At 40.1% G+C, this 27017-nt stretch overlaps 1 protein-coding gene across 2 annotated transcripts in view; it reads left to right on the forward strand.

The window, feature by feature from the left end:
* Positions 1–27017, forward strand: part of LOC117908978 (plant intracellular Ras-group-related LRR protein 6) — a 32985-nt gene that overhangs the window by 3949 nt on the left and 2019 nt on the right. The window contains exons 6-18 of one of the 2 annotated variants that reach the window (XR_004650299.1): positions 4648–4722; positions 4859–4928; positions 5025–5102; positions 5247–5307; positions 5437–5515; positions 13975–14065; positions 23821–23881; positions 23967–24034; positions 24239–24309; positions 24604–24741; positions 25390–25494; positions 26625–26749; positions 26823–26923. Coding sequence is in view for 1 of the 2 variants with exons in the window: in XM_034822855.1 (XP_034678746.1) it covers positions 4648–4722; positions 4859–4928; positions 5025–5102; positions 5247–5307; positions 5437–5515; positions 13975–14065; positions 23821–23881; positions 23967–24034; positions 24239–24309; positions 24604–24741; positions 25390–25494; positions 26625–26749; positions 26827–26923 (1119 nt within the window). In the remaining variant the exon portion in view is untranslated. The remainder of the gene's footprint in view (positions 1–4647; positions 4723–4858; positions 4929–5024; positions 5103–5246; positions 5308–5436; positions 5516–13974; positions 14066–23820; positions 23882–23966; positions 24035–24238; positions 24310–24603; positions 24742–25389; positions 25495–26624; positions 26750–26822; positions 26924–27017) is intronic. The other variant, XM_034822855.1, reaches the window with a different exon arrangement.

Genomic DNA, 27017 nt, shown 5'->3' on the forward strand with positions numbered 1-27017 from the left:
ACCACTTTATCTTGTAGTCTAGACAAAAAAGGCTCCACACCCTCAATCTCTCAATCATTCAAACGCCTGGAGAATCTATGAGTCCAAACACCCCTCTCACCTGATTGAGACAACAAATCTGCCACTTACGCCTCTTTTGAGCTAGTTATGATAAATAAGGAGGGAAAAGAAACTCTCAAAGACCCATGCCCTCACCAAGTATCCTTCCAAAACTTTACCCTCCTCCCATTGCCTATAGAGAAGAAAACTCCATTGTTAACAAACTCCTCCAATCTTCTTATAACCTTCCATGGCCCAACCCTGTACACATCTCTTACTTATTTAGAATACCAACCAACCCCCTTCAACGTCCCAATATTTACCATAAACAACCTACCTCCAAAAAATTGCCCTTTCCATTGCCACCCATTCCAATTCCTTAGAAGACATGTTCGCCAATGACCACCTTTTCTTTTCAAGCTGATCTAAAACCTCAACACCTTTTTCCAGCTAGCTTTCAAAGCAAAAAAAAAAAAAAAAAAAAAAAAAAATTGCTTTTAATGAGACTTGAGAATTTCAAATTATGCCAATAGGAAAAGGAATTTTATGCCCCGATTGCAGGATGGAATATGAAAATTTGATTGAGAAGACCGCCTTCTTTGAGTCCATCCAAATAGTTCTATCTTTCTCTCCCCTTTTCACAGACCTTTCTTGCAACCTTCAAAGAAAGATCTCAATGTTATCTAGCTCCCAATCATTCAAGTGTCTAGAGAAACAAGGATTGAGTATTTGGTATCACGACTCTAGTGAGTTTGCTTCCTAGTGTGCAATATCTTAAAGGTATGATAAATTGAGTGGGTTTGCCTTGATGCTGTTGCAATTGTAATAAAACCTAATATTAACATTTCTATTATTATTATATAATTATTTGATAGGCAAACAAATAAAATATGTTTAGAGGTGCCCAACAAAAGAAGGGGAGGAGGTGTGTCAAGCGACCTAAGTGCAACAATGTATATAGGCAATACACTAAACGCTAACAAACACCATTGTTAAGTTGACTAATCTCCATGTTGTCTATGAAATTCAAAAAAGATAACGTATGAGAACCAAAATCCTCTCCCGACCATAAAAATAAAGACTTTAGAACCAAATCTTTCCACTTCATGCATGATCCCTTCATTACTTCAAATCATAGTTTAAAGAGGCACAAAGTGCACCTTTAGTGCAAAAGTCTCCTAAGACTTGGGAATAAAGCATAAAATAAGGTGCATACTTGAGTAAAGTGAAACATAACTTAGGATGAGTATCAATTTTATAAAATATTATCTAAAATCAAATCCAAGAAAAAAAAAGACTTAAAATTCCAAACATTTAGAAAAAGCATTCAATAAAAAAACAATGAAAAATTATGAATTTTAATTTATAGTTTTCAATAAAAAAATGTTTAAAAAGGAAAAGTGAAGTAAATGAGGCTCACCTCCTCTCCAACAAGGCATGCTATAACTAGGTGTTCAAATTTCAAATGTTTAGAAAGGAAAAGTGAAGCAGACAAAGTGCTCTTTTAAGAACCATGCGTCAAATGTTCTTAATGCTCATTCCAAGTGATAATTTATTTATATACATGTTGTCAAAGCAAAAGGTGATAACACTCCTCTTAGTCTAAGGCGGAAAGAGATAGCCTGACTATAGTAAGACAATAAAAAATATAAGCATATTCACCTATTCGATACTTAACCAATATAAGCATCGTCTTCAACAATCAACACAATTAATTTTTCATCCCTCACGGTGTCTTAAAAAATTAACAAGGAATTAATAATTATTTAAATTGGTAAATAGTATACCCCACATTATAAGAAACATCACATTGTTTAGAGAAACCATCTTGTCCAAATGTGTATTTTAGTTTTCTAGACATCTAAAAATTAAAATAAAAAACAAAATAAGAGAATGAACAATCTAGAGAAGCTTTTGGCATCATCATCATTAATCATATTTGAAATTAAAATTGTCATCGCTTCCATCAAGACTAGATTGATAACCCTCCATCTTGTTATTACTATGATTAATAATATCATATTTTATCTTACACTTTGTTTAATCCAATGTTAGATTGAGTTTAATTACAGTTTAAGTTTAATCTTAACCCATGGTCAAAGATGACCGCCTCTTTGCCTTGCACTTTATCCCAAGGCGACTGCCTATGTATTGCCTCTTTGAAGCCGCCTTGCTTGGGTCTTCAAGAGGCGATTTTTATTTGCTTCGCTTGGGATGAAACTCCAAATAACCTTTTGGGATTAAACTCCAAACAACCTTTTGTTTGGTTCCAATACAAGACTCAACAAAAATGGGTATCTCTTTTCATAGATAACATCTATAGACCAAATTCAATCTTCTCTTAATAAGCTGGTCTAAAGTCAAGATTTTCAACATGATTGCTTCCTAAAAGAAAAAAAAAAAAAAATCCACCTTAGAAGGCACTTTAAAGTTCCAAATTAGCTTAGCGGGAAAAGAGATGGGCTCCTTAGAGACAAGGGATGAGTAGTTTGAACCAATGGACAATAAGCCTTTCTACCATTTTTCCAACTCTACATCACTTGACATTGATTAAGGATTTAAAAAAAGCAACAAGGATTTAGGGGTAGCTTTTCCTTATCTAGGTTTTTTTTTTTTTTGTGATGAGAAACAACAATATAATATATTAAGTTAAGTAAGAATAATTACAAAAGAAGGATGCAGAACCCTCCAAAATAACTACATAAAAAGTATCTAAAATGTTCCTTTTGAATCTAGAATTTTAACCAATGGTGGTGAGGGCATGCATCCATATTTCTTTGGTAGGCTTGATTCTAGAAAAAATAAAAAGGGAAAATTAATTTTTTTTCTAAAAAGAAAAAATCACTAAGTTTTCTTGAAAGAATAAAAAAATCAAAGAACAAAAAAGTTACAAGGTAAGTCCGTGTTGTTTTATTTATTTATTTTTAATTTTTCATTTTTTTATAAATTATAATGTTCTTTAAATAGTTTATTATCTATGAATGCTCTTTATTATTATTATGATTATGATTATGATTATGATTATGATTATGATGATGATTATTAATTTCTAAATAAAGATAGGATTAGAATTCTCAGTGATGACGTTGGCTTTTGTTGAAATGTCAAATTTGGTGATTTTGGCATTTGTTGAAATTTAATTTAACAATTATTTGTTGAAATTATAAAATTTGATATTGTATGTGACAACCTTATTGAATATTGAATGCTTATGAAAATATAAACATGTAAATGAGTTCTTGATGTATTAGATTATGGGGCATATGTCAATATGAGATTTTGCCTTTATTATTAGTTCAAAATATCCTGTTTTGTTAAATATTGCCCCGTGTAATGCAAGTTTTTGGCTCTATTAGTGATTACAAAAATTTCCATCTCAAAAATCTGTCACCCAAGCATCTTTCTAGACCATCATGTTTAAGCTGAAAAGAAGTGCTTTAAGGGATCCTTACAACACCAAGAGTGTTTATATTGGATTTCATTCATTGGTTAGGTGTTGCTTGATGGGAGGGGACATTTTTTGTTTTTCTTCTCCTTTTCTATGTCATCTAGTGACCTTTGTATGCTCCATGTGTCCCTTTGCCATTTTTTGTTAGGCACTATTAATATATTTTTTTGCTTGACTATTAAAAAAAAAACCACATGCCATGCCGAAACCTATCTCTATGGTCATTACCCATGACAAGTCTTGCTCTATGGTCATTATGTATGGTCATGACAATGATTGTGAAGTGAGAGAGGTGAAAACTCTTTTTAGAAGGTTGCACGGACAAGTGCTTAGAAGGGACAATGAGGATGTCATGTCTTGGTGAGCTTCAAAGAAAGGCCTCTTTATTGTTAAGTCCTTTTACTCCTCCCTAGCTCTTTGCAATGCTAGAATGTTCCCTTTAGGCATGGTTTGGAACCCTTGGGCACCAAATAAGGTTAGCTTTTTTGCTTGGGAGGCTATTTGGGGGAGAATTCTAACTCTAGGTCAACTAAAAAGGAGCTACTTTTTACCAAACAGGTGCTATTTGTGTAAAGTGGAAGAGAAATCAGAAAATCATTTGCATTTTCACTGTCCCAAGGCAGCCATGATTTGGCAGCTTATTTTTGCTCTTTTTGGTGTCCAGTGGGTTATGCCCTCTTCAATTAAGGAAACCATACTTAGTTGGCATGACTCTTTTGTTGGGAAAAAGGCATGGAATGCAGCTCCTTTATGGAAGGAGTGAAACAGAAGAGCCTTAAAGACACCAAATTGGCGAATCAAGCTATTTTACGATCCTTTTGTACCATTTTTTGGAATGGGTCAGGGTGCATGTAGGTTCTTTATTTGATTTCATTGATTGGTCGGGATGTAAGTAAGGTGATGATCTTTGTGTTTTCCTTTTCTTCTCTTGGCTTTAATGCGTTGTATACATCATGTATATTTTCGGGTGTTCTTCTTTAGCCACTTTTAATACAATTGCTTTTACTTATCAAGAAAAAAAAATTCCATGATATGCTATGCTAAGTCTTGATGAAACAAAACTTGAAAAATAGAAACATTCTCTTTTTCATGTATTAGCATTGCATGTGGACTGCGATAATGAAGCCTCTTATGTAGCTTATGATAACTTTTTCCTCCAGGCATCAAACAATTGTATTACCAGCTTACCTGAAGATCTGGCTCACTGTTTAAAGTTAATCAAACTAGATGTGGAGGTATTAGCATTTTTTTTTTAATTTTTTTTTAAAGAATACTTAATGACGGTTGTTTGGTTTGTCATTCTACCAAATGGTAATTGTGGTTGACATTTCTGGGACTTCCAATGGGTAACATATCGTTTGTCTGTACCAGGGGAACAAGTTAACAGTGCTATCTGAGAACATGATTGCATCATGGGTCCTTCTTACAGAACTTAATGCATGTAAATAGTCCTTTATCTGATGCCACCAATATCTGAATCTTTGTTTAAATATACTTAAAGTATTCTCAAAACTGTGTTTGCTTGCAATTTTCACAGCAAGAAACTTGTTGACTGGCTTGCCAGAGAATATTGGAAGGCTTTCACGTCTCATTCGTCTTGACTTTCATCAGAACAGTGAGTGAACCTAGTCTCTACAAGGTTTTTCCAGTACGTATGTAAAGTTTTCGAGGAAGTAATAGTGGTTTTTAAGTATACTCTTTTACCTGAACTATTTTCTCTCAACTCTTCCAATGAAACGTGTGCATCTGAGTTCTACAGGAATTTCATCAATACCAGCATCAATAAAGGGCTGCTGTTCCCTTGCAGAGTTCTATATGGGGTCATATTCTCATTCCTTGTTGCAAAAAACATTTAGATAATTGGGAGTGTCTGGTGTACGTAGATTTTCTTTCATTTTAAATCTTTTTATATTTGATATTCATCGGGTTGTTGTGGCTTCAAGTTTCAGGAATAATGTGTTGTCTTCGCTAACAGCAGAGATTGGGGCACTTTCTCTTTTAGGGACATTAGATCTTCACTCAAACCAGGTGGGTAGACATTCTATGTTCAGTTTAAGTACAAAATTTATCCTACCAGTGTCAAATTCTTCTAAGACTTCGGATATACCCTCTTTCAGTGATTTATCCTACATGTTATTTCTTCTTATCTTAGTTATCTCACACTGTGCGCCTTTTTATTTTATTTTATTTTATTTTGATAGGCAAAGGCAACAATATATTAGAAAAGGGCACCAAGAGGAAAACCCAATAGCATACAGGGAGTATACAAAAGGCCCTTAAGGCACACACAAAAGAAGAGAAAATACAAACCCGACCCTCATCTAGCGCCTAGCCAATCAATAAAACTAGGTAAAGTAAGAGAACCTTCATTTACAATTGATTTTGTCCATACCCAAAGATTACAAACAAGAGAATTTTTCACCCTATGAACCGAAAAATCCTCATTATCGAAAGCAATCCTGTTTCTTTCCAACCAAATCGCCAAAAAAGGCACAACGGGGCTGCCTTCCACACCTTTCTATCCTTCTTGCCCAACATAAAGCCCCTCCATTCAATAAGGGTCTCTTTAGCCGAAGAAGGGAGGACCCAACACACCCAAAGAGGGCAAACAATAAATCCCATAAAGCTCTTGCCTTGGAGCAATGTATAAGAATGTGATCAATTGACTCCTCTTCCTCACAGCACAAAAAACATCTGTTAGCAACAGCCCACCCCCTCTTTTTAAGCTGATCCATAGTGAGCACCTTATCCCAAGAAGCCTCCCAAGCAAAGAAGCTCACTTTGGAAGGCACACTAGGGTTCCATATCACACCGTGAGGGAAAAGACCAGCTCTTCTTGAAGAAAGATCATTATAGAGCGATTTAACTGAAAAATTCCCATTCGAATTCACCTTCCACATCAGTCTATCTTCCATAAGAGGACTAAGCCTTGCACCTCGGATTGCCAAAAGAAGCCTCTCCAACCTCCTCCACCTCCCAATCATTGAAGGGCCTAGAAAAATCTAGGACTCCAAGCCCCTTCCCCTCCCGAAGTGTCCCAAAACTCCTCAACCCAAGCCTCCTTAGAGGAGGCAAAAGCATACAAGGATGGATAAGAATTGCATAAGGCGAGATTCCCCCACCATATATCTTTCCAAAATTTTATCCTTCTACCATTCCCCACTAAAAAAGCAACATTATTTTGCATAAGGGCACCTTCCTTCCTTATTTCCTTCCAAAATCCAACTCCATAACTCTCCCTAACTTCTCTAGAGCTCCAACCCCCTTCTTCCTCCCCAAACTTCCTACTAATGACGAGCCTCCAAAAGTTCTCCCTTTCAATCGCATAACGCCAATTCACTTGCAAAGAAGGGCCCTATTAAGGATGGAAAGGCGTCTAACTCCCAAACCCCCTTCCTTTTATCCATGCAAACAATTTCCCAATTAACTAAGTGAGGCTTCCTCTCCAAAGCACCCCCTCCCCACAAGAAATCCCTTTGAATTTTCTCCAACCTTAGACTAACCACTCTAGGCATTCGGATTAAAGACATCAAGTATATGGGCATACTTGACAATGTACTCCGAATTAGAGTAATCCTCCCTCCTTTGGAGATAAATTGTCTCTTCCACAAGGCCAGCCGTTTCCTAAATCTCTCTTCCACCCATCCCAAACAGCCACAGACTTGTGATTCGCCCCAAAGGAATCCCCAAATAAGAAGAAGGCAGTCTGCCCACTTTACAGCCAGCCTTAAGAGCCAAATTCTCCAAATTCTCCACTCTACCAACCGGCAAAATTTCGCTTTTGTCCAAGTTAATTCTCAAGCCTGATATGGCTTCAAACCACATCAACAACCAGCTTAGGTGGACCATCTGATCTTCAGAAGCTTCACAAAACACTAACGTGTCGTCGGCAAACAGCAAATGAGAGACCAATCCCCATTCCCGCCCCTTCCATTAACCCTACAACCTGATAGGAACCCTCCCCCACTGCCCTATGGATCAGCCTACTTAGGGCCTCCATTCCTATCAAAAAAGGTAAGGGGACAGGGGGTCCCCCTGACGCAGCCCCCTTGAACTGTTAAAGTAGCCTTCCGGGGTGCCATTGATCAATACTGAAAACGTAGCTGTAGAGATGCACCAGGAGATCCACCCATTCCACTTCTCCCCAAATCCCATGCTCTTCAATACAAACAACAAAAAGTTCCAGTTTATGTGATCGTATGCCTTCTCTAAGTCCAATTTGCATAACACCTCATTCTCGTTTCGTTTCAACAAAGAATCTATTGCCTCATTGGCAATAAGGGCAGCATCGAGAATCTGTCTTCCTTCAACAATAGCGTTTTGAGCTGAAGACAGCACTTTGCCCACTACCTTCTTAAGCCTGTTGGCTAACACTTTTGCCAACAGTTTATACAAACCGCCCACCAAACTGATTGGTCTGAAGTCTCTAAGGTCCTCAGCGCCGGCTTTTTTTGGGATTAGGACCAGGAAGGTCGAATTTAGGCTCCTAACGAATCTGCCGCGCTCATGAAATTCTAGCAAAAAACCCATGATCTCTTCTTTGACAACATCCCAGCAAAACTGCCAAAACCTAAGGGGGAATCGGTCTGGACTCGGAGCCTTATCCCCGTTCAGGTCTGAAAGAGCCTTGAAGACCTCTTCCTCAGAAAAAATCTCCTCCAGTCTAGCTGCATCCTCAACTCCAATTTTATTAAAGTCCTGACCTTCCATAGAAGGATGCCAGCCCCCCGGGTCAGTCAATTGGTCCTTGAAAGCTCTAACCACCCCTCTCTTTATCTCCTGCTCCTCTGTTAACCATACACCATCCACTTTAATCTTGGACAGGCAGTTTCTCCTTCTGTGGGAGTTAGCCATTTTATGAAAAAAAACTGTGTTTCTATCACCCTCCCTTAGCCAAACTTCTCTTGATTTTTGTCTCCAAGAAATCTCCTCCATTAGAGCCCATTTCTCGAAATCCCCCTTTGCTACCTTTCTAGCTTCCACTTCTCGCCAATGATAAGAGGCGAAGCTTCTCCTGACCAACCCAGAAATTCACCTTATCCAGGGCCACTTTCTTATTGACACCCACCTGCCCAAAAACATCCTTATTCCACGACTTTAGAATAACCTTCAAAGCCTTCAACTTCTCAGCAAGGATGAAACTAAACGAGCCATTAAAGCTTAGACTCTGCCACCACCCCTTCAACAGATCCTTAAATCCCTCCTCCTTGAGCCACATAATTTCAAAACGGAAAGGAGTAGGACCTCTTCTAACCCCTCCCCCATCCAATAAAATAGGGAAATGGTCGGACACAGGCCTAGGAAGAGTACACTGCACCGCCCCCTTAAAGTGACCTTTCCAATCCTCCGACACCAAAAATCGATCTATCCTGGTCATAGCTTGATTATTCAGTCCTCCACTCCAGGTGAATGGACCCCCCTGAAGGGGGAGATCCCTCAAATCCAAGTCATCAATCACTTCCGAAAATCTTCTCATTGCAGAAGACAATCTTCCCCCTCTTCTACTCTCATTCGGAAATCTGATTAAATTGAAGTCACCTCCGATACACCAAGGATCGCTCCATAGTCCACGTATGGCCCCTAGCTCTTCCCAAAATAGCTCTCTATATCTCTTTAAGGTAGGGCCATACACTCCTGAAAAAACCCAATTAAATCCATCTTCGCAGTTCTTGAACCGACAGGATACGGAGAATAGACCCACCTCCATCCCTTCCAGCTCCAATACTCTTTTGTCCCAAAAAACCAACACCCCTCCAGCTGCCCCCCTCGCATTCAGAACTCCCCAATCTAAAAATCTCCCCACACCAAGACTTCTCACCACCCCTAAAGACATCTGAGACATTTTAGTCTCCTGCAGGCAAACTAAGTCCACTTTCTGGGATCTGATTAAGGCCTTAATTGTACTTCTCTTATTCCTATCATTCACCCCCCGGACATTCCAAGATAGGATTTTAATTTTCATTTAAGACACAGAGCTCTATCCCCGTTTCTTCTATCCGAGCCTTTCTTCCTACTTTCTCCTTCATAATTAATCGACCATTCCAATTTTTTCACTTCCCTATCAAACCTAGTCATCCCCGCAATACCTTTCTTCTTGCCTTTATCCCTCCTTGATTTCAGCCTTAACAATAATTTAAGGACTTCCCCTTCAACGCCAACTGTCGAAAATCCCAAAGTCTTACTGAACTTAGCCAAGCTACTGTCATCCCATCCGCAACCCTGGCCATCATCTTCCTCCAGATCCTCACTCTTCTTTGCTCTGAAACCCCTGTTCTTTCCCCCCTCTGAACCCGACTCCCACTAACTGCCATCAGTCAACACGGCACGCAATGGAGCTTGAAACCCAACACCTTCGTCAATGACTAACGTTCCCCTAACACCCCCCACCACCATAGCCCGATCGCACCCAGAAAGAGAAGAAGAAGAGAAGAAAACCCGGTCTCCCCCAAGAACATCGGTAACGGGCTCGTACCTGGATGCTTCAGCCGACAGCGCTTCTTCAGTCATCCGCGCTCTCGCCTTCGCCGTTGGAGACTCTAAATCCCTCCAATCTCCTCCTAGGAAGCACGCGATCCCCCGTCCTCCATAACTTGGACCCCCGACGCCTCCATTGAAGCCCTAAGTTCCATCCCCTCAGCCTCGGCACGAGGAGGAGCCCTAAATCCTCTTATCCCTCCTAACTCAGGCTCAAGACCCATGTCGGCCCTCCCTTCGCAGCCCGCAATCACCCCCTTTAAGAGGAAAGGCCTCTCCTCGCAGCCCATTACCCATCCTTTTAACGTGATGGGCCTGGGCTCACAATCTGGCCCAAAAATCTGGGCTCCCATAAAATCTAACTTATTACCATCCTCTCCAAGCCCGTTCCTGACTTGGGCCTTCCAATCAGGCCCAAACACGCAATCTGCTGGCCCAGATTTAAAACCTCCCATTTTTGCTGATTTCCCTCCACCTCGAGCTCTGATCCTGCAGCTGTCTTCTCCATCAGTCACCTCCTCTCCAGGCCCCCTCTCAGCCAGCTCAAATGGACAATCTGAAGCCCCTTTTGAAGAACTACCACAGGGCGGCTCCACTGCTCACCTCTGCTCCTTCGACTGTCCAACCTTCTCCCGCACGCCACCTCTATACTCATCACAAGACTTACTCCCTGTAACTTCAGCAGCCACTACATCCCCTATCCCGAGGCCACTTCCCGCCGGCACCACCTGAGAGAACCAAGGTGGTGATTCCCACCACAGCTGGACTGAGAAGCACCCCATCTCATCCACAATCTGGACAGAGGAAGGAGTGTCCTTGCCCGCCGATTTCACCAACATTCTAGCCCATTGCAGCTCTGCCATTGAATCCGTCTTGTTATCCACAGCAATGAACCCACCACAACCATCTCCTATCAACTTAAACACCTCTCAATTCCATAAATGAAGGGGCAGACCTACCACTCTCACCCATACCTCGCTAGCAGAAGCTCCATTGCTAAAACACCCCACCTCCGGGTGCCATCTTTCCATCAATAATACACTACCTAGAACCATTCTCTTCCCTCTAGCAAGAACCCGCTCTGCCTCACTAATCAATTCGAACTCAAAGAGAATTAGCCCTCCTCCCATTACAACTAAGTCCAACTTGCCTTGGAGGAGCCAAGCATGGACAGCCCAGTTTTTCAGAACATCCAACGCAGGGGGATGGTTCTCCACCTTATCCCATCTACCCACTAAGCAACGACCCAGCTGCTCTAATCTACCAGGCTTCACCCTCCTTCCCGCTTCCAGCCAAACCTTATCCCCAAGTCTCCCCACTCTCAGTTTTGCTACATCTGCATATGTCCTTTGATCAGGCTCCTTTTCCTTCTTCAGCACCTCAAGAGAAAGAGGATCCTTTGCTCCTCTAGATGGAGCTACCCCAACCTCTCTCAACTTCTCAGCCAAGGTATTCCATCCCCAGAAAGCCTCTTTCCTTCTGGAAAAATTAAGCAAAACCTTTTAGACTCCAAATCACGAACAGAACAAAGAATGAATCTACCCGCCTCATTTGTACGCCGCTCCAATCTATACTTCCTTCCCTCCTCCTCCCATGCGAGGGACCATTTACTCTCATCTCTATCTCTACAGCAGGTCTCCACTCCTACCAACAAACTACTGAGACTTGCATCTCCAAATCTGATCCAAGATGATAACCCTTTGCATCTCTCCCAGATACAACCTCTCAGCTTTCCTCCTACTTCATCGATCACAAGTTCAAAAGCTTTGGATTCCACAGTAAACCGTCTCCTACCTCCTCTAGACAAAACCATCACGATTGTCTCAAGCTAGCATAATATCCATACCACTCCATCTGATATCGCCATAATTCTCATTGGGTTTTATGGAAACTTTGAGGACCATAAAGGAATTGTATGGAAAATCCGCCTTTTTATTTTATTTTATCTTTAAAGTTTTGAGGCACTTGTTTCTATGTTGTTTGGCCCTGAGCTTTGATAGTGTTATGATGGCTTAGCCATTTCATCTGAAAACCAATTGGTTGTCAGTGACTTTAAGCTAATCCTTTTTATGTGGTTCGATGTTACATTTATTGACACTCATCTTAGGCTTAACTATTTGGAGGTATACAGTGAAGCTTGATCCATCCCGCGCAACACAACCATCTCAGGGCCTTGACTAATTTCAAGGCTTATATTGGTGCCTAACCATCTCCAGCGTTACACACTCATCCCAAAATCAGTTTTCAACCATCATTTTTTTTTCCATGGAGCAGGATTGTTGCATACCTAACAACCCCTCCCTAATATGTAGCTCCTGTGACCCAAATCCATAACCTAGCTCTGATACTGGTTGTTAATCTTAGTAGGAATGTTAAGCACTTGGAAGAAAGAGGTTGAGGAAGGGTCGAGTTTGTGTTACTAGGTTGGAAAATGAGATCAATAGGAGCACCTAATCCAACACGAGCAAAAGCTCCAAAACTTGTACTTGGCAACCACTTAGTTGACCACTTCTAAATCACCCTTTGTGAAAACCAGACCCACATTACCCACAAGAAGAGGAAAGTCTTGTTCCCAATCTTCTCAACGTGAAAGCCTAATGGAGTGCTTCATCATGGTGTTCTTGTTCATCAAAACCACAAGAGTCTCCACGTAGACCCCTACCAATGTTCTACAACTGGTTTGATCCAACATTGTCTGCATCCATGATCGAAATCTGACTATACTCATCTAAAAGTTGGCACAACTTCTGATCCTAAGTGATATTCTTGTCAGCCTTGGATGGTTTCACTCTCATTGATGAAGACTTGAGAGTTTAAGATGAATTGACAAACAAATAAACGGAAACATTGAAAGCAAAAACTAGGTCTTAAGGTTTTTGAGAAGTGGCTATAGATCGTGTATAGGGAGGGGTTAAAGAGACGGTGTTTCTTTATTCAATAAGGAAATCTAACATTATAATGGCATATCAATATAGGAAATATTCTATATAATACATTCTTTACAAAAAGGAATATATGCTAATTGGGAATTTAAGACATTTTCCAAAGATCTCCTTCTTGGATCAAATTACATTTGAGTCACATTTCTCTTGATACACACTTTTTGTGTCACATCTACACGCTTTTTGTTTCACATTCTGATGAGAGAACAATTGACTCCACGTTTAACTTAAATTTCTTTGTAATTCTTTTGTGTTGTGTTCTCGTGTTCTTTGACAAAGCTTTATCCTGTGCTTTGATACCAATTGTTGCGACAACGGAAGCATCAATGCAAACCTGTTAGTTCAAGAACATAAATATAAAACCAACCACTCATTTCAACGCCTTGGCTCATCCTAAGACTCATACTGGTGTCTAACCATATCCAGCCTTACACACTCATCTCAAAATCATTTTTCAATCGGAGCAGCATTGTTGCATACCTAACAGGTATCATCCAGATTATCAATGTTCTTAAGCATAAGATTTTTTTTTCTTTGTTAAAGTCAACAACTATTCTCTTTGATCACTTTTTGTCTGCCATGAACTAGTTAGCGCTTTTGCACAAGTCTATTTCCCTCCCAACCTTCAACTGCACATTCTTCCTGCAAAATTTTAATTGCAGGGAAAAACTAAAGGGCTGAAGTCACTTGTTCTCTGCTTGAGCACTTTTTTTCACTCTGTTAATATAGTTACCCAATGTGCCCATGGGATTGCTCAATTGAGCATCAATAGAAGTCATGGGTATACAATCTTACAGATGCTAATATTTCAATTATCTGGTCACATTTTAGTATGTAAATGAAGATGACTGCTTGCAAACAGTGAGATTTTAACTTGCTTCTTCTTTAATCCATCTAACCATTCTTGAATTCCCTTGCAGAAGCAAACCATCATTCCTGCTTCTTATGTTATTTTCTTTGTGGTTTCATCGTATTTTGTCTGCTCATGTCTCTTTCCTTTGAACTTAATGGAAATACTTGGGAACTTGATCATTAAATTCTGACTTAGATGCTAATTATTTATGCATGCAGTTAAAGGAGTATCCTGTGGAGGCATGCAAGCTCCGTCTTCAAGTCCTAGATTTGTCAAATAATTCATTGTCTGGCTTGCCCCCTGAGATTGGTAAAGTTAGCAAATTCTATTCACAAAAATGATATTGAATTTAGTTCTGATTTTATTTGAGGAAGAATAGGTGCTTGATGTTCTAAAGCACTCTTCCTTGCTTGTTTCTCATGCTTTTAAAAAATGAAGGGGAATCAGAATTTCACTTTAATTGGCCTAACATCAGAAACCAATTGCAAAACATATTCCAGGAAAGACATATCCATGGAGATTAACCTCTGTTCTGGCCAGGGATTATAAGAATCATATCATTCCACAATTCATTGAGATTTATATTCTTGGCCAGTTGAGTCTGGGTGCAATCTGAAAAGCTCTCCATATAAATATGTCAGAGAAAAACCTTTACTGGTGTGCTATCTGCACATCCATGGAGCATGAACACTTTTAAATAGGAGGCATGTATGAGTTGGAACAGTACCGTGTTGGATACTACTCCTCTGATATTCAGTGGACACTTTTAAAATATTTTTTTCCAACCGCACAAATGACCTATACCAATCAAAAGTTCAGCAGCCAAATTGATGGAATTTCATCTTCCATAAGGCAAAAGAATATAGATGTAAAGAGAAAATTTCTATCAGAGAGGAGCAATGCATGTGGTATAATAGTATTTACTATATTTGAGGAGCTTCTTCTTTCCAAATTGAGCAATTGTTAATGTAGAGATTTAGATAAATTGCTTAAATTAATGTATATATCAGATGTATATATAAAGATACATATTAATATGTTTTCATATCCTCATTATATCTGCTTCCTACTGTTTCGGGATTTTCCCTATCTGCATATCCCTGTCTTTTTGTGTCCTGTGTCCATATTTGTGCTACATAGCTGCCTATCTGTTTAGCTTTCGAGCCAACAGAAGGATTACACCCATGACCTGATCAAGGGGCAGATAATTTCCTCTATGAAAATGTGAAGGCAAAGGACTGCCTAATAAATGGGGCTATAACTACCAAGGTCTCTGCCCATCACATGAGTCAACATGAAATGGGCACTTCTGTTATTAGAATGAGCAAGAAATCACCTCTTATCTGACAATGTAAAAGAAAACTTTCACTTAACAAATGAGATATGCTATTAATTACTATTTTCCAAGACTTGTTAAGACTTTTAGCTTCTTTGGTGGTTAGACCAACACTATACCTTTGTTCACCTTTTTTTGATAGGCTATTACTACTTGGACGAGTTGCAAAAAACCTTTGCTCTTAGTGATTGGTACTTTATAAGTGTATCTTAATCTTGTACTTGTCTTTGTTATCATCTTTTTTATCATAGAATTCTGTTAGAAAGCATGTCCCCATTAAAAGAATGGGCATACTTCTTTTTCAACCTTTGAAATGGATCCACACCGCAATGGTCAATTCATCTTTTTTTGATAGGCAAATTAACTATTATAAGAAGTGCCTAACAAAAAGGATAGTGCAACCAAAGTCCATAAATATATACAAAGTGCATCCGAAGGCACAAAGAAAAGAAAAGAAAATACAAATGCCAAACACAACCTAATTCCTTCTTTTTTTTGGTAAGCAAGAAAATTTTATAAATATAAAAAAAGAAGATACACCAAAGCATACAAGACGTATACAATGGGTACAAAACAGAAATACTCCCTCCCTCAATTGGATCCCACCCAATCAACAAAATCAATTAAAGGTATTGAACCCTCTACAAACGAGCTAATGACATAACATTGCTAAGGAAAGAGCATTTTAGCGCTTGAATCGACTGCTTCTTGCTTCGAATAATTTTGATTCATTTCCTTCCAAATTGACCAAAAAATGCATTGGGAGTGGCTCTTCAAACCTTCTATGTTTTCTTCCCACAAAGGAGCCATGCCAACTTAAAAAAGTCTCTTTGACTGTAGAAGGACCCATGCAATGCCGAGCAAAGGGAACAGAAACTGCCATAGTACCCTTTCTTCATTGCAGTGAAGGAGAATGTGATCTTGACTTCATCAATTGTTTGTGAATGAACTAGGCTGCCAAACACAACCTACTTCATTTGGGAACAATTGATGAAGTCTAGAAACAAAGAGTGAGTTCCTCTCCTGCCATCTCCACTAGATCACTAGTAAAAAAGTCTTGAGGAAGTGATATTTAAGGGCCAACTATAATGCTACTTGAGGCTTTCAAGTGACCTTCTATTTCTCTCTTTCCATGGACACCAAAATAAACATAAAGGAAGCATTCTCCCATCTTTTTGTGTTTCTTGCTCACAAAGCTACCATGCCAGCCAAACACAAACTCATTGGTGCACTAAAAAGGAAGAACTCACCTTAAAAGAGGGGAAGAGTGAAGATCACAACTTGTTAGTCCACACACAATAATGGTAATTTGATAGGTAGCTTCTTCCTTCTGTTTTTGCACAAGCAAGGACCATCCTGTGGTCGTAAGTTGGTCCATAGTAAGAACTTTCCCCACACTACCCCTGTACCAAGAAACACGCTTTTGTTGGAGCAATCAAAGCCTAAATTTCCTCAGAGGGGAAGAAGGTCAGATTGCCTGAAGATAGTAAAAGATAGGACCTTAGAGAAAAGACCATTCTTTTGAGGCCTTTCACTCCAAAATATTCTGAGATCCTGTTCAATAGGGCATTGATCGAGAAGTTGCAGCAAAGACTTAGAGACCAACTCCTAATCCTGAAAGTTCTTTCTAAACTTAGGCAACAAATTACTGGAGTTCCCTTACCTTCCTGCCACAAGTCTGCTGCCAACACTTTTTTTGAATAGCTAAACTATAGAGGTTAGGAAAACAAATCATGACAAATCTTGGTCCTCTGCCCATTGTCTACCTGTCCTAGCAAGGAATCCTTGTTAAAAAATGATAGAACATTTTATTATTTTTATATTGTATTTGTTTTTCTTTTTCTATGAGTTGGACTTTCCTTGTTGACATAGAAATCCTCCTCGATATGTTTATGAGCTGGAATTTCCTTGTTAATATAGGAATGTTTCTCATACTTTCTAAGAAGAATATATGAATTCTCCCGTCCTTTTATCACTTCTTAACCCTGCTTATAGCTTTCTAGAGACCCATCCCATAAGTCTCCCTTTGCACCCTTTTTGATAGGTAAAAACAATCATATCAAAAGGACCTACCAAAAGGGTGAGCAAAAGTATACATGATGTATGCAAGGCACCTAAGGCCAAACAAGTCTCCCTTTGCACCCTAGAACAACAACCACCCTCTCTTACCTCCCAAACCTTGCCAATGTGACTCTTCTTCAAAGATTATTCTACTCCCCAAAGAAACTTCCACAACCACTTGCCTGGTATAGCCATGTTGAGTAAACATATCCTTAACTTTCTCCAAACAAATGGAAGACTACTTCACCAAGTTGATTTTTCTCTCCAGAGACTGAGCACACATGAAGAAAGTTCCATGGTAGTTCTCTAGTCTTTTGCTCTCTGTGCTAGGGATCACAAAGGAATACAAAGATAGACTGGTAGCTGGAAAAGCACTATTAAAAATCGTAAGTCTTCCGTACTTTGACAAGTATTGCCTTTTCCATGGAGCTAAACATGACACCTAGGAGTCAACCCAAATAAGTAGAAGGAAGAGACCCACTTTTGCACCTACACAAAGTCAATTGATTTAGAACCATTACATTTCCAACTGGGATGAGTTTACTCTTATCAAGATTAACTTGTAGGCCTTAAAACCAATTCAAATCAAAAGAGTGTCTATCTTAGATGGAGAAACTGCTCACTATTAGCCTTGCAGAAGAGGAGATTCATCCGCAAAGAGGAGATGAAAGTTTCAACCCCTTCACTCTCTCTTCCCTAGCTAATGATGAAACCACCCTCCTTTGCTCTCACAATCAAACAACTCAAAACCTTCATAATTGGGACAAACAGATAAGGGGGAGAGGGTCCCCCTATCTCAACCCTCTTGAGCTTTGGAAAAAATCTGTGGGAGTCAGGTTGGCTAAGATTGAATTCTAATTATAGAGACACAAAATCACCATGTTTGTCATTTGTGTATGGAGAGTGGCAAAACGGTAGATCACATTTTTTTACATTGCCCATTGAGTTTGGGGCTATGACACAGACTATTTAGCTTGGTTCATATGGATTGGGTTTGTTGAGAGAGAGAGAAAGAAGAAAGACCTTAATTCTCATTAATGTAATGATCTACTTACAATTGAGTAATATATATATATACAAGGCTAAGAGTCCTAACTACCATACATGTGTCCTACCATATATGTGTCCTATATTAACAAGGAAAGGTTATACACTATAAATACATTATATTCAACACTCCTCCTCAAGCTGGAGCATATACGTCATATGCACCAAGCTTGTTACAAATATATTTAATCCTAGGACCTCTGAGAGATTTAGTGAAAATGTCAACTAGTTGATCATTTGAATTAACAAAACTTGTAGCAACACATCCTGATGCGATCTTCTCTCTAATGAAATGACAGTCAACTTCAATATGTTTGGTCCTTTCATGAAAGACTGGATTGGATGCAATATGTAATGCGGCCTGGTTATCACATATGAGTTTCATCTGTTCATCCTTTCCAAATCTCAACTCTCGAAGAAGATGTCTCAACCATATGAGTTCACATGTTGCCAAAGCCATAGCTCGATACTCGGCTTCAGCGCTAGATCTGGCCACTACATCTTGTTTCTTACTCTTCTAAGATATTAGATTACCTCCAATAAAAACACAGTACCCTGAAGTGGAACGTCTATCTGTGGGTGAGCCAGCCCAATCTGCATCTGTGTAACCAACAACCTGAGTATGACCTCTGTTCTCGTACAACACACCTTGGCCTGGTGTACTTTTGATATATCGAAGAATGCGGATTACAGCATCCCAATGGCTATCACATGGTGACTGTAGGAATTGACTAACAACACTCACAGGAAAAGAAATGTCTGGACGAGTAATGGTGAGATAGTTCAATTTACCTACGAGCCGTCGATATCTCCCGGGGTCTCCTAAAGGCTCCCCCTGTCCTGGTACAAGTTTGACATTCGGATCCATAGGCGTATCTACCGGTTTACAGTCTAACATACCGGTTTCTTCCAGGATGTCTAAAGCATACTTCCTTTGGGAAAGGACCACAGCAGAACTGGATTGAGCTATCTCAATTCCCAAGAAATACTTGAGTTTCCCCAAGTCTTTGGTCTGAAAGTGGGTAAAAAGGTGTTGCTTTAGTTTCTGAATACCATCCTGATCACTGCCTGTAATGACGATGTCGTCCACATAAACAACCAGATAAATACACTGCCCCAAAGAGTTATGATGATAGAAAACTGAATGGTCTGTTGTACTGCGAAGCATGCCAAACTCTTGAACAACAGAACTAAAACGGCCAAACCATGCTCGAGGAGATTGTTTCAAGCCATATAGAGAACGACGTAACCTGCATACTAAACCAGACTCCCCCTGAGCAACAAAACCAGGAGGTTGCTCCATATAAACTTCCTCGGCAAGATCACCATGAAGGAAGGCATTTTTAATATCCAATTGATAAAGAGGCCAAGAACACATGGCAGCCATGGAGAGAAGCAGACGGACAGAAGCAATCTTGGCAACCGGAGAGAATGTGTCACCATAATCAGAACCATAAACCTGAGTATAGCCTTTAGCAACTAAGCGGGCCTTAAGGCGATCAACCTGACCATCAGGACCAACCTTAACTGCGTAGACCCAACGACAGCCAACGGTAGATTTACCCGAGGGTAAAACAACAAGATCCCAAGTGCCATTAGAGTGCAGAGCAGCCATTTCATCCACCATTGCCTGTCGCCAGCCTGGATGGGAAAGAGCTTCATGGGTGCTCTTTGGAAGAGAAACAGAGGATATAGCAGAAACAAAAGCAGAATAGGGTGAAGATAATCGATGATAACTCAAAAAATTGTAAATGGGATGAGGATTACGAGTAGAGCGAGTACCTTTCCGAACAGCAATGGGTAAGTCATTAGGAGAAGCCAGAGCCAGGGTAGGTGAAGCCGAAGGGATAGGAAGTGAGTCAGCAGGTGCCTCAGCAAAAGGGAGAGGAGCAACGACACGAGGGCGACGATGATAAACCTGAAGTGGTTGAGAAGGCATAGCATCAGGTGGGGAGACAATGGGAATAGGCAAGACTTCAGAAACAGGAAGAGACTCAGAAGTGGTGGAAAAGAATGATGAGTCCTCAAAGAAGGTGACATTAGCGGAGATAAAGTATCGATGAGTCTTAAGGGAATAACAATGATAACCCTTCTGAAGTCTGGAGTATCCCAAGAAGAGACACTTCATGGCTTTGGCGGAAAGCTTGTCCTGTCCAGGAGTGAGAATATGAACAAAACAAGTACAACCAAAGACACGAGGAGGAAGGAAATAAAGTGGTTGGTCAGGGAAGAGAAGGGAGTGAGGAATTTGATCATGTAAGACAGAGGAGGGCATACGATTAATCAAATAACAAGCGGTAAGAACAGCGTCCCCCAAAAACGAAAAGGAACATTACTATGGAGGAGGAGAGTACGAGCTGTCTCAACAAGATGTCGATTCTTGCGTTCAGCCACCCTATTTTGTTGAGGAGCATGAGCACAAGAAGACTGATGAAGAATCCCATGATGAGACATAAACGAAGTAAATAGGGCTGAAAAATATTCCCTGGCATTGTCACTGCGTAACACACGAATAGAAATATTGAACTGGGTTTGGATTTCAGCATAAAATTTCTGGAAAATAGAGAATAACTCAGCTCGATTTTTCATTAAAAATAACCAAGTACATCGAGAATAGTCATCAATGAAAGTGACAAAATACTGAAATCCTAAAGTAGACGCAGTCCGACAAGGACCCCAACATCAGTGTGGACAAGCTCAAAAGGAGACTTTGCCCGATTATTCAAACGCTTTGGGAACGAGACACAAGTATGTTTCCCAAGCTGACATGACTCACACGGAAGCGACGATAAAGTGGAAAAACGAGGGACCATCTTCTGGAACTTGGAGAGACTAGGGTGGCCCAGACGATTGTGAATGAGGAGAGGAGCATCAGTGGAAATGCAAACTGCAGGAGATGAATCCGAGGTGAGGTGATAGAGGCCTTGAGACTCACGTCCTATGCCAATCGTCTTCCCCGTACTCCGATCCTGCAAGGTGACAAATTTATCAGAAAAGGTAATAGAGCAATTAAGAGTACGAGTGATTTTGCTGATGGAAATAAGATTAAAAGGACATTCAGGAGTATAAAGGACAGAAGTGAGAGGTAGAGAAGGCAGAGGAAGGGCCAAACCAATACCTTTAGCCACAGTTTGAGAACCATTAGCTAAGGTAACAGTAGGTAAAGCAGAGGTAGTAGTAATAGAGGAGAAAAGATCCTTATTACCAGATAAGTGATCAGAAGCTCCAGAATCTAGAATCCAGGGTCCAAGAGAAGATGTATGGGTAAGGCAGGCAGAGGCATTACCAGGCTGGGCAACAGAGGCAACAGAAGCCTGAGATGCGGAAGAGCTCGGAGGCTGAGGCAGCGGAGAATCAGAGGACTGGGCCACATGGGCAGTGCGAGGAGGTCGTCCATGTAACTGATAGCAACGATCGCGAGTGTGGCCAAGTTTATTGCAATAGGTGCAATGAGGACGTTGACCTCTATCTCGGGTACCACTGCGGCCTCCTCGAGAGTTAGTTTGAGAAACTAACACAGAAGAATCTGAAGAGCTATCAAATGGCAAAGTCTGAGTGGAGGAGATACGGAGGAGGCGAGCAAACACATCATCCAAGGACGGAACTGATGAACTACCAAGAATCTGATCGCGGACAGGCTCAAGATCCGGACGGAGGCCAATAAGAGTAAGAACCATGAAGAACTTGTCAAGCTGTGTTTGTTGAGCCCCAACATCAGGAGTAAGAGGCATCACAGTCAAGAACTCCTCCTTAAGAGAGGCAATCTGGCCAATATAAGTAGATAGATCCAAGTCCTGTTGGCTGAGATGGACAATAGCAGAAGCCACCTTATAAAGACGCTGGATATCATTCGTATATAATCCTTTGGCCTGAGTCTAAAATTTAAAGCAAGTTTTGTAGGCCCGAAGATGAAGAAGAATCTTGGGATCAACCGATTGCCATAATACACTACATAACTGTGCATCTATCTTCCTCCACTGTACGCGGTCAACCTCAGGGATATCTGCCTCCTGTGTAATCAAGTGATCCTCATATCCTTGACCCATAAACCAAAGTTCAACAGAGGCAGACCAGGAAAGATAATTGTCAATGCCAACCAATTTCTCCGAAGTAATCATAGGAGATCCAGATATAACAGCGGAAAAAATGGAATTTTTAGTAGTCATATCTACTTATCTGGAGAATGAAGTATGTTTGGATCGAAGAGAGCCCTAATACGGCTTCAGATTGCGCGTGGCACCACCGAAAAAGGGAGACGGCCTCAGATCGCGGCGTGGTACCACCAGAAAGGTAGAAGAACACTTCCCAAGGCACGTGCAGGGATTGGAGTGGAGAAAAAGTAGTCGGAGCTTCGCCGAAAAGACTGTTTGGAGGGCCAACGGAGACAAAAATCCCCAAAGAGGTACGTGCAGGGCTCGGATGGATAACCAGGGAGGTAGGGAGGCTGGTTGGCGTCAGGCGAAGCTGGAGGAGGAGGCGCGTCGCCGGAAAGGCCTCACGCGCCCTCACGCGCCGGCGCGTGAGATGCAGCCGCGGACGGAAATTTGCGCGTGGATGAGATTTTGGTGCCGGTGCCTTCACAAAAGGTGTAGATCTCCTCCAGGCGCTCCTTCTGGTATGGTCGGTGTCGGAAAAATACGTCGCCCGAAAAGTTCGCCGGAAAGATCGCCAGAAAAGTTCGCCGGCGGTGAGTGGTTTCTGTCGACGATCCGACTGACTAGAAAGTATTGGGAGATGGGGAAGGTGACCGGAATGAAACACGGTCACCGGAAGGTTTCCCGGAGTTGATGACACGGGAAACAGGAAAAGAATTAGGTTTTCTTCCTTGGCTCTGATACCATGTTGAGAGAGAGAGAAAGAAGAAAGACCTTAATTCTCATTAATGTAATGATCTACTTACAATTGAGTAATATATATATATACAAGGCTAAGAGTCCTAACTACCATACATGTGTCCTACCATATATGTGTCCTATATTAACAAGGAAAGGTTATACACTATAAATACATTATATTCAACAGGGTTCTTCCCAGGAGCATATGCAACATGATGAGTATTTCATATAGAGGATTGGGAAACACTAGTAGAGGCAAGGTGTTGTGGAAGCTTGCTTGTCTTGCTCTGATGTGGGTAGTGTGGCGGGAGAGAAATGCTAGGATCTTTCAGGATAAGGCGAGATCCTCAGAGGGTCTTTAGGACATGATCTTTTTTCCTAGCCTCCTTTTGCGCATCTTGCTCCACAACTTATAAGGGTGTTCCCCTTAATTTGATCCAACTTGATTGGATGTTGGTGTGTAATTCCAAGGGAGTGGGCTAGTAAGGATAGATTATTTTTGTATATTCCTACATGGGACTTAGGTTGTGGAACCTCATAGTTGTGTAGATTCTTAAACTTGGAGGTTCTTGCTTTCCTTTTGTGTACTTTTTGGAGGATCTCTTATCCTTCTTTGTACTTATTTTACTTCAGTATACCATATTGTTGTTTCTCATAAAAAAAAATTAAAAAATAAAATCACCATGTTTGACATGGTTTAAAAGGTTTAGTAACTGCTGGTTCGATGATCTTGTTTACCGTACAAGGACTATGATCTGATATATACTACATAATTCTTTGCCTAGGTATGATGACAACTCTTCGAAAACTTGTGCTCACTGGCAATCCTCTGCGAACTCTTCGAAGGTTTGATGTGCAGTATGGATATTTGAGTATGTGTGTACTTTTGTTGCCTTATGAGTTAACACAACAGATATTTATTCTCTCCCAGCTCATTGGTGTCTGGACCTACACCTGCTTTGTTGAAGTTTCTGCGCAGTAGACTCTCTACAGATGAAGGTATTTTTTTTTTTTTCACCTGTCAGGGTCTTTTTGAAGCTTTCAACATAATAAGACTCTTGATTAGTGGTTTTTTTTTCCCTACTAACCTTTTTGTTTAACTACTGTTTTAAGCATTGAGGATTTTCTACTATGAAACTGAGTTTTCACGATTCTTTCAATTTTACTTTGGTTTGAATGATATAATTTAAGCTTCTGATGTAGATTCTGAAGCTGCTACTACAGCAAAAGAGAATGTAGTCACCATGGCAGCTCGATTATCTATTACTTCAAAGGTAGACCACTCATACATTTCAATTTTTGCATCAGTTCTAGGGAAATCTTATCTCACGTTACTCTAAACTGTATATGGTTGCATATGTAGAGGATGTGAACTTGTTCTTTCTCACTCAGTTGTTGATTGTCTCAGTTCAAATGAATATTGCTCATTGTACATTTCAATGCCTCGTGTTGTTTATTCTTTGCATCGTTTAGTTACAGCTCTCCTATTGGGAAGCTTAGGATTTGACTTTTTATCATCATTTTTCTTCTATTTGGATAGTTCAACTTCAGGATATTTGTAATTTCAGGAACTTTCTTTGGAAGGTATGGGTTTGAGTGCTGTCCCAGCACAGGTATGGGAGTCAAGTGAAATTGTGAAAGTTGATCTTTCTAGGAATTCAATTCAAGAACTTCCACCCGAACTTACCTCATGTGTTTCCCTCCAGGTAAATTTTTACCATCTGCTGGTTCTTTGTTTTTGCAGCAACAAAATTGTGGAGGATAACCAAAAAATGAAGTACAATTTGTAATTGTCTGGCCTGACTTGTACTGATACTGCCTATCGCAAAACCAGTGAAGGCTCCTGCCCTCTTTATATATGTTTAAGGATTCTCTTGGATCCTGAGATTCCTAGCTATTAATATCCCAGTCAACGTATTCGTTAATATATGGAAGAACTTTTTTCCTGATACAAATGCATGGAACAAAATCTTGGCTGCCAATTCTTTGAATAATTCAATGATTTTTCAGAATTGAGAATAATTTTTACTATTTTGCACAAGGGATCAGGTTACTTAGTTGACCTATATTCAAGAATCTTTCATATAATTATTTTGGGGCCTTGATATCACAATATCACTTTTAGTTGAAGGCATTCTTTGTTGATTGTCAGTATTTTACTATCCAAAGACTTGGTAAATCATCCCTAAACAATACTGGGTTAACTTGAGACGGATTTAAATTTGCTTTTTTTTTTCTTTTCTTTTCTTTCCTTTTTTTTTTGTTTTTTTAATTTTTAATGTATTGATGAGAAATTTTGTCCGAATATTTGAACCTCTTCAATAGTTCCATCTCAATATTTATCCAAATTGCAGGCTTTGATTTTATCCAGGAACAAGATTCAAGAATGGCCAGGTGTAATTTTAAAGTCACTTCCTAACCTTTCATGCTTGAAGCTGGACAATAATCCACTCAGACAGGTAAACCAGATTTGATTTTCAATGTGCCTGGTAATATGCCAATTAAATCATGCACTAAACAATATGAAATGGACAGGTTTATGTCAAGAAACTTGTTATCATTGCTGTTGCTGACTTCTTGTGCATTAACTTTCTTGGAACCCATGTATCTAAGAGCTTTTATGAAAAGTACAAGTGAGATAGTTCACATTTAGTAGGTGGATAAATTTGAGTTGACTGTTGGGAGAGGGATGCCCTATAGCATAGGGTTATTAGGAGGATCTCTGGTTCACACTCTAATGGAAGAAATGCCAATATCATAGTGAACTGGTTGCAGCTGTTCTCCTTGGTATGCAATTGCCTAGAATTTTCTCTAATTTTTCACATCACTTTCATTATTTGGTTGATGATGGAATAAAGATTCATTTTTGGGAAGATGTGAGGTGGGGAGATCAAACCTTCAGACTCACCTCCCCAATCTTTATTTGATCTTGCAGCCTAAAGACTCCCCTTTCTCTTCTATCCTAGATCAGTCCTCTTCCTCAATCTCTTGGAAATTTAATTGTCATCACAACTTAACTGACCAAGAAATCTATGGCATTTGGTGTTTATGTCTTGCTGTATAATTATCATCTTCCTTTCCTCCTTTTTGGGGAAGAAGGTTACAACAACAGCATGTTGCAGTTGAGGAGACTTGGTAAAGCCCTCAGTGTTAATTGGTGTGTTATTTTTACATGAACTGATGAGTCTGTTGATCCTTTCCTCATTCATTGTCACATTGGGGCTTTGGCATTGAGTGTGGGGATTCATTAGGTCCCTCAGAGAAGTGTGGTAGACATGTTAATCACTCCATCATTTGAAAGGTCTTTACTAAATTCTGTTTGAATCTCAGCTTTTAGTTTGTTTTTGTAGTTGGTGCCTTTTTTTTTGTTTTTTTTTTTTGGCGCTTATAATATATCTTTTATTTGCCTATAAAAGAAAAAAAAAATCATTCTGTTCTTGACTCTCAACAAACCATAAACTTTATGGTCAAAATGAGGGCAGAGACTCAATACTCAAAACTAGTAACATTTTTCTTCTATTTTTCTCACTGTCCCCTTATCTCCTGTCCTTAGTATGTCTAAACATGTTCTTTTGTGCTTCACCAATAGATTCCAGCAGATGGATTTCAAGCTGTCTCCAAGCTCCAGATTCTGGATCTAAGTGGTAATTCAGCTTCATTACCGGACAATCCAGCGTTTTCTAGCGTACCTCAGTTACAGGAACTTTACCTGAGGTCTGGCAGCTAAATCGATTGTGTTGTTACTTCTCCAATTGTGACATTTATCTTACATTTTTAATTCAATTAGACAGGCGAATGCAGCTATGTGAAGTCCCATCAGATATATTGAGCTTACAGCAACTGCAGATCCTCGACTTGAGCCAAAATTCCCTTCAATTGATTCCAGAGGTAATGTAATATTTTTTGTAAAAAAAGAACTGGTATCAGCATACATGTGTGATGTGGCCGTGCTGGTGATTTCTCATATTTTATTGGTGCTATT

The sequence above is a fragment of the Vitis riparia genome, chromosome 19, assembly GCF_004353265.1.
Source record: "Vitis riparia cultivar Riparia Gloire de Montpellier isolate 1030 chromosome 19, EGFV_Vit.rip_1.0, whole genome shotgun sequence".
Taxonomy (NCBI): domain Eukaryota; kingdom Viridiplantae; phylum Streptophyta; class Magnoliopsida; order Vitales; family Vitaceae; genus Vitis; species Vitis riparia.